Here is a 10,375-nt window from a genome sequence, read left to right as displayed (position 1 = left end):
GAGGGGTGGGGGCAGGGCTCCAGTCACCAGCTGGGTAGGTGGAGGGCGGCAGAGGGGGAGGGTGACTTGGGAGCACCTGGTGGACAAAGCGCTTCCACGGGCAACTGCAGAGGCTTGGCGATGGAGGCCCTCACTGCAGATCAGACAGGCCATCGCCCTGCCTTCCCTGCTACAGAGACCCGAGTCAGCAGCGGAGGCTATGGATTTAACCATAGGCCAGCCGTGACTGGAGCCATGCCCCTGCACTGGTGTGCAACTCTGAGAACTCCCCGGATGTGGACGTGGAGAAGGATGTTTATGCTCCAGCTTCATCAGAAGGTTCCCTAAACGCACACACATGGTACTTGCACAACCATCGCTAAGTGACAAGTTTAATCCTTGACATACCTCCGGAATACGAAGGGGAACCATGAATCCAACCTGCATGATGAGCTTCAAAGACAAGAAGCTTAAGTCCTAGAGGTGCCTAAGATGGGGCAGGAGAGGTTCACTAGGAGCTGACTTCTCCATCACTTTCCTCCCTGAACCGAGGGTACAATCTCTAAAACCTTTAAAGGGAGTATGGCACGCACTTCAGGCAGGGCTATCCATCTTCACTTCTATTCAGATGTTACCAACATGCAGGGCCTGAGAATGCTGCTGGCACTCCCCATACATCCCCTTCCCAAAGGGTTGAAAGGCAAGGAAGAAGAGGAAGAAAGCCCAAGAGAAGTAATTGGGGTGTAGGTACAACATGGTAAAAACAAAGTTAAGTTCTGTTCAACAGGTACAGTGATTATACATCTATAACTATAAAATGCTCCCCTAGGTAGTCACCAAGGTGGCTAACCTGTTCTTTGATTTCTGAAATCAAAAAGAGCAGAGTTTCACAGCCAATCAGCTTTAATTTTCCTTCCTTTAAAATAACAGCGTGGGAAAAGGTGAGCAAGTTCCTTCGAGTCTGGCAAACCCATGATAAAATGACAAGAATAAAAGTTCCCACCGATGGAGAACGCTGCACTTCCTCGAAGACCTCCGTGGGAGGGGAGGCAGATGGCAGTGAACACCACAGTCTGGGCAAGAAGCGAGCAGAGTAGGTGAAGGAGGGCAGGCACTGATCACTAGGGCCAAGAGGGAAATCGAAACAAGTTCGGGGAAAACAACCTTGGCCAGTTCACGATGGCACCGGCAGGATGCAATGTGGGGCATGCCACGCTGGGTAGAATGAGACGGAGTCCCAGGGGTCCAGGCGCTGACTTGGGTGGCTGAGGGCAGTCAGGATGCTGGGGGCTTGGGGAGCCTGGGAAGGGAAGAGAATCCTCCACCCCGGTCCCGCCCCTTTGTATTTTAAAAGGCAGGAGGTGCACACGGGGGAGACTCACCAGTTATTTCCAGGGTGGGTTCACGCAGGGCTGGAGACCCCGTGCGTGAAGCACAGGCCTGGTGGGCCGGCACTGCCCGCCCCGGGCGTGCTGCAGAGCGGGCTTGGGGCACGGGGTGGCGCTCGCTATCTGCGGCACCTCTGTGTGTGCGCTGGCAGCTGGCCCCAGCAGCAAGAGACGTGCTGCAGGCGGGGGGGCTCCCAGAGAAGACCCCAGACCCCTGCCCTGCTGCCCCGTGCTTCCCTGTAACATGCGGGATGGGGGCGGGCCACGGAGGGTCTCGGGGGTCCTTCTGCGAGCAGCCCGCACGGGCACATGCAGAAGCTGGTCAAGAAGAGAAGACGTAGCGTTCCGAAGGGCGGGGAAATTATCTCCGGCTCAAAACCTCCCCCCCCCCCCGCCCCTAAATTCATTGAAAAGGCAAATGAGGGAAACTTTGGGCAGTCCAGACAGACCTCCGCTAACAGCCCTGCAAGAGAAGCAGAGGGAGCCTCCGTCGTCCCCTCCTTCGCAGCAAGCAGCAGCAAGAAGGGCTCGCCTGAGCAGCAAAATTAGGGAGTGGACTTAAAAGAAGCCCCAGTAGATGGACTTGAAAGAATGGCCTTCGCACAACAGTGAAGAGCGGCAACTTGGAGCAGGCGCTGAAGTCCTGGTTTCTCAGGCACCCGCAAGCTCTCCGGGGTCCCTAGAGCTCTTGAAGCCTGACTGTCGTTAGGAGCCAAAGCAAAGTGTAGAAGGCTGCTTCCTCACGGCCAGGAGACTCCGCAGAAAATTAAATTAAATTAAACACGCGCCCAGGGACCAAAGAAAATAGATCCCCCTCCCCCCTACTCTAGCAGATCAACGCTCGTGTGCAGAGGGAGAGCAGCGAACCACAAGCGACGCCCACTGACGCGCATCACCTTAAACCGAAGCGGCCTGAGCTCGGGATGGCAAGGAATTACCGGCTTTCCTTTAATCCGGAAGCAGAGAATAACCGGGGCACAGGCAAATTCTGAATCTTATTTTTTAAACAACAGCAACAATTGTGTATCGAGCAAAGTCTTCAAAAGGTGCCACCCGGAACAACAGTCCTGACTTAAAAATGAGTACCACATGAGTCTACACTTCACTCCCTTTGATTCTTAACACGGTTTTCTTTAACTGCGGTGACAGAATTAATCTTCAGGGCTATGTTTAAAAAAAAAAAAGGAGACAACTGTAGAAATCATATTTTTAAAAAGAAAGAGACTTGATCATACCTGAGTTTTTCATAGGGGTGTAGGGAAAAATAATGCCAGTTTGGGCAGAAGCAGAAAAAAAAATGAGCAGGAAACTAAAAACCTCAATTTATTCAAAATATCTGCATTAAATCAATCCCCCTTTGAAGCTATTTGTATGAAAAACTGAGCAAAATGCAGAACTTCCTTCATTATAATATTTATCTCTACCATAGTAGGTGAGTGAAGAACAATCAAATCCATACTTTTTTCCTCTAAAGTTCCTTCCTTGATGTACCAACCTAAACTATCATCTGACCTTTTAGCTAATCCTCTAAAATAAAATATTTATTTTAAAGAAATTCCTCTACAGGCCTGCTGTAACATTACATTCAATAATCTCACCAAAAGATCTGAGGGGAGATGAAAATGTTAATGGCAGGATTATTGATCTGCCCACTCAGGAGTCTAGTCTCACCACCTGCTTGTCTTTAATTTTTAATTCCAGCATTCTCTCCCCAAGGGAAGCCCAGCTGAGAAGTTATAACAAGGTTGAAGGGAGAGGACAGTGGAAGGAGGGTGAATGCATCCAGGAACTTTTTCGAAGATCAGCTGATAACCGAAGAGTAAGTAACTCATCGCATTTGTTTAAATTCAGTTTCTATCATAAAATATTTTTGTTGATAGCCCAACCTCAACAAATCACAGTCACATAGGTCCCTAAGCAAGAGCTGAGCCAGAGAAGGAGAAAGCAGTAGAGGGAAGAAACACTGAAGTTTGGGGAAGAAATAAGGCAGGTAAACAGAAAGGCTGGACTGAGGCTGGGCTGGCACATGCTGGCCTGACCTCTGGGTCAACAACTCGTTTAACTCTACCTTGATCTGCAAGACTGGAAGCTTGTTCCTTGGTTCCATGTGAAACCCAGCCTTTGACTTCATTTGAGAGAGCCTCTAAGGCACTGTTAGAGTTGCTTTATCAGAGACAAGGCAGGGAGAAATCACAATTTTGCACTTCATCCACACTGTCCTCTGAAAAAGAGGATGTTTATCTCCGAAAGGGAACCCTGCCCACCCTGCAGAACAGGAGTCTGGAAATACTGTTCAATAATTATCACAACAAAATACACCAAAGCTACAAAGGGAAGGAGAAGCCAAAGGAAGAAAGTGAAAGTTTGCAATTTCCACTTCAGAAATATGTCTCCCTTCAACCACCCCAAAGAAATCTTCTCCTAGACAATATCTGTCATCATCCACCTCTTAAATTGAATGTGATCTGTATGTAATGCAACTGATATTATAAATGTACCAAGCAGCTCTCCTTACCTGCCACTACATTTAACTCCTTCAGAACTGGTTCCTCCTCAGCACTGCAACTTTCAATAAAAAAGAAACAACACTTAAACTGTGTTCTGCGTGTTATTCCTAGGAAAGAGTGACAGAAAGAGAGACTGTTTTACTTTTTTAAACCATTGTTTGGAGCTATAGTATACCAAAGAATCAGAACTAACTTGCTTCCCTAAAACCGTAGGGACTGGAGGTCTCGAATATCTGCAGAGATAGCAGAATTCAGACAGTCTGCTACTGAAGCACCAACTACGTTATCCTAAAACATGTTAATTGCTCATCGGTTGTTTCTTCTAAATTTACAATATTCATAGCATTCTATATTCTCACTTGTTTTTATGGGTAATAATGACTTTATATACATTTCAATAGAAGGTTTTCCATTTGAGATATACACCCAGACTGAACTTGGGGCAGGGAAAAGGCAAACCGAAAGAAAGAAGCTAAACTTAAAATAATCTGAACACTAACTTTTTATTCAATTTGATTCAAAATAATATTAATCTAATAGTGAAATAGTTTGATATAACAACAATCAACATTTAAAGTTTTACTTTTTTTTAACCTTCAAAAGTATGGCTCAAGGAACTCATTGCTTAAATGCACTTAGACATAAGACAATATTTTTTATTGGCATCATTGACACCTATGAACAAAAGCCTAGTAAATAGATTAAGGTTTAACCTTCCTTTTCTTTGGTGGCTGTTTAGAGACTTTAAAGGAACAGATAACTCATTCCAACAGGAATCTACTACTGATATTTACCTCTACATAATCTTTAGCTAAGACATGGAATGCCAAAAGCAAGCTTTTGTTAGCTTGACCTCCTCCACCCCCTAACAACAAAAGTTATCCCCGAACCCATGTTTTTATTTTAGATGTATTGATCTTCCAGTGTAAGTCTTGCCCTCTTAAATACCAAATGCAATCAACCGGACTCCTCCTGGAGAATGAGAAGGAAGCAACACAGGAAATTTCTTTGAATTGTTTGGTGACTTAGTCCAAATTTTAAGAGGTCAGTAAGTCCTGATGCTTTGAGCTAAATCTACTGGTAAATAATTAATTACATTTCTTAGACACTAATCTTTTTCTTTGTAAATAGAGAAAACAATTTTGCCAAATAGATCATTCCATCTGAGTAATATTAAAGGCAATTATTTAAATATTACCAGAACACAGGATTATATTTTGTTTAAACTAGATATTTAACTGAAAACAAAATGCAAATGTCTATAGTTTAAAAAGGAAAACAAAAACAAATTAACTGGCCTAGTCTTTTATCTGAGTTTATTAATACCATTTAAAATATTACAAATAAATCAATTACATTTCATGCATTTAAAATGCAAGTCTAAAATGTTCCAGAGAAAGGCTTTTCATTTCAATGTGAAATATCCAAATTATTTCAACATTACAATGAGCAATTAGTTTGCAGAATTTGCAAACATTTAAATGTACTATCAAGAGTGTTGATTAACAGCTAACAATATTACCTTCAGGAAATACACAAAGGCCAAAGTTAGTTGAGTTTCAATTGGACAATTTATTTAATACATGGGTTTTGACAAACCCAGTTATGAAATATAGGAGAACTCTCACTTTAACTATGCCTGAACTGCCAGCAAATGCAAATAAGTACATGCTCCATTAAATTAAATGTCATCCCACATTTATCAAATATTGTCTTAGTTACAGCTTGATACCTATCTAAATTAATATTCGAGCAAAACTAGGCCCCGAAAGTGCGTTTGTGGCTCTGCACCTCCAGAAGTGAGTTCAAAAAACCTGCAGCTCATCAGAACTGCAACAATAACTCTTAATATTTTCTGGTAACCAAAAAAAAAAAAATCAAGTTTACTTCAATATATTTTCAAATATTTACTGGGAGTAATGTACAGGAAAAATACTATACAAAATCGTCTCCTGGACAACTGCACCTCGCATCCATACACTGGTGGAGTTATAGTTAATTGGTAACTAATCTAGAACGATTCTCCAGTTGTACAAACCATCAGGTTCAGATATATTTTACAAAGTTTTTCCCCCCTATTTTCCCTCTTTTGGCATTTAAACTACAGCCTCGTCTGGAATAAACGATAGCTTCTTCACTTGTTTGTAAGTTTAAATCACACCAAAAAAAGTTTCACCCTAACAATCGTCAATGAACTGCAAGAATTTACAGAAATGAGTACTATACAAATTGATGTCTGGACTAGCATGGAAAAAAAAAAGGAGATTAGGCTCGGGAGTGGTGAAAAAACGAGGTAGAAAAGGACAAACACGGAGATAGTGAATCTGTTCTCACCGGAAAGGGGTATTTTGCATAAGAAAGACACCTACACTTACCCCCACCCCCACCCCATAAGCTAATGCGATCAAAATAACTTTGGGATCAATATTAGCACAGTTTGAAGAGAAAGACTTGCTCACTGCTAAAGGAAAAACTAGACAGAAACCGAGTGGAACGATGCCTTTTTTTTTCCTGTAAGTTTTTAGTTAAAAAAAAATGTTATAAAGTTGAAAGAAGGCTGCTGCAGCGATTCACCAAGACTGCCCTTAGCTGAAACTTGCATCGGTTCCACCTCAGGGAACAAAGAAAAAGAGACTGAGCTGAAGCTGGGAGAGCTAAACTCTGCAAATTCCGGATCTCTGAGGACAGATGGGCACACGCACAAAGCTCCGACGGCTGGGCGCAGGGCGGGCAGCAGCCGGGCGGTTCTGGAACCACGTACGCGGCTGTCGCAGGCAGAACACCCCGCGCAGGCCTCCTGCCTCTCTCTCCCCAAGGCGCGGCTCAACCTTGCTCAGCTGAATTGCTCCCGCCCGGGTGCAGGCCAGTCTCCCAGGCACTGGAATCGTCCAGCTCTACCTCCAGGGCTGCTTCCCTCTAAGATAGGCCTGTCACACCCTGGGATGGCAGACAGAGGACGAGGGAGGCGAGAATTAAAGGCCCAGAGGAGCGGGGAGTTGGGGTTGTGTCGGACGGTGTAACCGGGTGGAGGGGAAAGCCAGGGCCCGGAATGGCGATGCGTGTTACTTACATGTTCACATCCCCTTTACAAACTTAAGTCACACAAGGAGTTAGAAGAGGAACAAAGACAGAGAGCGGGCAGTATGCAGTGTAGAGAGGCTGGAGCTGAGGCCAGGACAGGCGGGGACCAAGCGGAGTGGGGTGGGAGGAGGTCAAGGGGAGGGACAGGCGAGGGGTGCAAGTCACTCCAGGCCGTTGCGGTGCCCGGGCTCAGGGGGCTGCAGCAGCTCCGGGGAGTGGCAGGGCGGGCTGCCCGCAGCGCTGTGCTCACTGTCGGTGTCGCTGCCCTTCTTGCCACCGCTGCCGGAGCCGGCCGAGCCTCCTCCGCCGCCGCTGTGGGTCTTCACGTGCTTGCTGAGGTGGTCGCTGCGCATGAAGCGCTTGTTGCAGACGGGACAGGCGAAGCGCTTCTCACCGGTGTGGGTCCGCAGATGCCGCTGCAGCTCGTCGGATCGCGTGAAACGCTTGCCGCAGAAGAGCCAGTTGCACACGAAGGGCCGCTCGCCCGTGTGCCAGCGCAGGTGCGCCTTGAGGTGCGAGGTCTTGCCGTACACCTTACCGCAGCCCGGGATGTGGCAGCTGTGCAGGCCCTTGCGCCGCAGACTCGCCCCAGCCGGGCCCAGCCGCTCCGCCTCCTGGCAGTTGGGGCAGTCGCAGGTGGCGCGGCCTGAGTAACGGCGCGCGGAGGAGCGCGGGGAGCCCCCCAGCGGCGCCGACGGCCCGGCGCTCAGCATGGAGCCCCCTGCGCCGGCCAGCGGCGACGGGGCCGAGTCCGGGTAGGAGCCGGGCAGCACCGGCTTGAAGCCGTCCATGAGGTGCTGTCCCGCGGGGCTGAGCAGGTGCGAGGAGGCGCCGCTGCTGAAGGCTGAATGGCTCAGGCCTGAGTAATCCGAGTTGTAGCCTCCGAGCGGCGAATGCAGCGAGGTTTGGAGCCCCCCGGCGGCGGGGTGCAGCGAGCCCGGCAACGCTGCGGCGCCGTTCGGGTTCTGCACGTCGATCCAGCCCGCGCCCACGTCCCACCAGCTGGAGGCGCCGGCCGACCCCACGTCGCCAGCGGCGCCCAGGCCCGGGTGCGAGGGCTTGAACCACGATTCGTACGGGTGCGCCATGCCCACGCGCGGGTAGATGCCCTGCAGCCCGTCCACCGAGGTGTGCACCTTGGAGATGAACACTGGCTGGTGCGAGCCGTCCTGCGAGTGCGCGGAGGACCCGCCGCCACCGCCCCCGCCTCCGCCGCCACTGCCCCCGGAGACGCCGGGGGTCTGGAACACCGAGTAGTCGTTGGCGAAGGGCGAGGTGGAAGCGGCGGCCGCGGCGGCCGCTGCGGCCGCGGCGCTGCTGGAGGTGAGGGAGAAGGCGCTGGAGCCGGGTGAGCCGCCGCAGCCGAACGAGTCGGACACCAGGGCCGCCGCCGCCGCCGCTGCAGCTGCCGCCGCTGCGGCCGCGGAGGACGAACCACCGGTCCTGGAGGCCCCCGTCACGCCGAAGCCAGAGAGGCTGGAACCCACTACATTGCAACTGCCGGAGGAGGACGACGAGGAACGTTTCCAGGGATGGAAGCCTTTGCCGAAGGAAGAGGAGCTGTCCGAGAGGGAGGAGGGAGACGGGCTGGGGCTGCCGATCTTATTACAGGTAGCAGCAAGCATGGCCAGAGGAGTGGATCCCAACCTCGGTTCTTCCTGCGGGAAGGGGGAGAGGAGAAGGGGTGGGGGAGGGGAGGTGGGCAAAGGGCCGGTGGGGGAGGGAGGAAAGAAATCTGCATCAGATCTCTGGTAGCCCTCAAAACGCCCCATGGCACCCCATCTCTCGCTGCGGCGCGCCGCCGCCAACTCACCTGGCTCCCCCAACAGCCCTGGCGCCCGGCTGCTTCCTACTCTACGGGAGGGAACAAGTTTGGCTGCTGGCATCCGATTCGGGAGCAAAGCGCCATGCTAAAGAAGAGTTTGACAAATATTCTCACCTAAAACAACACTCTCGTGCACACAAGGCCCCGGGCACTTAGAAACAAACAAGCAAGCAAAAGTCCAGATTAGGGAGAAAGGAAGTTTCCTTGGCCGAGAAGCCTCAGGGAATACCATTGGATCGCTTTTAAAAGCGCTTCCCGTGTAATCCAGAAAGAGCTTTGAAAATCCCGTTCCGATCCCCAGAAACCCATTCTGGGATGTGTCTCCCAGGCCAAAAGAGGTCAAACTATAAGCCTGGCTCACTCGCTCTTCTTGCCTTGCTTTCACTTTACTAAAAAAAAAAAAAAAAGTCTACGATAGTTTAAAAAAAAAATAAGACGGGTTCAACGTACCTGCAAGACCAGGCGGGCTGCGGAATTTTTTAAGGGGAAGAGGAAAAATCTGCAGTTTGCCCAGGAGGAAAAACGTGCTCTCTTTACCCCCGAAATCGTCGCCCGTGAAATGGGCAGGGCGCACGTCTCCCGGGCAGGGAGCGGCCGGGCGCTGCGAGGCGGCTGGTCTAACTGCCCTCCGAACCTTTTCCTGCGCTGAAAAAAAGTGACTCTGCCCCCCTCTCCCCCTCTTTCTTTTCTCCAAACTCACTTGTATTTAAAGGAAAAAAAAAAAAAAAGCTCTCAATAGAGACTGATAGCCCGTGGCCTGGCCGGGGCGACTTTAACCCCCTCCGATCGGCAATAAAAGGAAACTAATTAAACCAGCAAGAGAAAATCCTGAGACTCACCCCTAGAAGTGAAGTTGCCATCACACAAAAGTGCCCTCCTCCTCTCAGAGGATCTTTTTTATATTGATAAATCAGAGGCAGTGTTTTTTTAGAGGTGTGCAATACAATGATCAGTTCCGCCCATTCCACCACAATTGTAGCTCCCTCTCCGGCTTTGAAGTGCCGCGGAGGCGCCGCCAGCCAATCTGCGGCCTCGCCGGGCCGCGCCGCGCGCGCGCCGTGAGGTCATCGGCGCAGCCGCCGGCCGCGGTAGGGGGGCCCGGGGTGCCCGGCCGGCGGGCGGGCGGGGCGCGCGGGCTGCGCGGGCTGCGCGGGCTAGGGAGCGGGTGTCTGGCGGTGTCACGATGTGCGAGTGTGCCCAAGCTGGGAGACAGTGCAGCCCGGGGAGTGGGGTAGGGACTGTGAGTGTGACGGTGTGACAGTGGCTGTGGGGCAGGGCGGAGGGGAGGGGAGGGGAGGGAGGGACAGCGCAGAGAAGGGGGGTGTGGTGGGTGACAGCGTAACTGCGGGTGGCAAAGGGGGGTAGAGGGGCAGATCAGTAAAGTGTTGAGGGGAAAGGTGTGAGTGAGTGAGTGTACTACGGTGTGACTGTGAGTGACGAACCCGGGGTGGGGGGAGGACCACGCAGTACAGCGGGGGTGGGGGCACGGGCGGAGTGTGCGTCCGTGTGCGCGAAGGGGGCGGCGGGGTGGGTGCGTGCGCGCGCGCTCGGTGCGGGGTGCAGGGAGGCTGTGTGCGTGTGCGTGGTAGAGGGCG

At 50.9% G+C, this 10,375-nt stretch overlaps 1 protein-coding gene across 1 annotated transcript; it reads right to left on the bottom strand.

The window, feature by feature from the left end:
- Positions 1-7,116: 7,116 nt before the first annotated feature.
- On the bottom strand, positions 7,117-9,640 carry SP8 (Sp8 transcription factor). Its single transcript, XM_045828675.1, has 2 exons — positions 9,620-9,640; positions 7,117-8,613 (listed from the first exon to the last, which is right to left on the bottom strand). Exons 1-2 carry the CDS (start codon positions 9,638-9,640, stop codon positions 7,117-7,119), a joined length of 1,518 nt encoding a protein of 505 aa, XP_045684631.1.
- Between the last annotated feature and the right edge of the window lie 735 nt (positions 9,641-10,375).

Source organism: Phyllostomus hastatus, unplaced genomic scaffold, assembly GCF_019186645.2.
Source record: "Phyllostomus hastatus isolate PE091 unplaced genomic scaffold, TTU_PhHast_1.1 phas_scaffold_78, whole genome shotgun sequence".
Lineage (NCBI taxonomy): Eukaryota > Metazoa > Chordata > Mammalia > Chiroptera > Phyllostomidae > Phyllostomus > Phyllostomus hastatus.
Note: the sequence above shows the minus strand (reverse complement) of the source record. Positions and strands in the feature narration are given on the sequence as shown.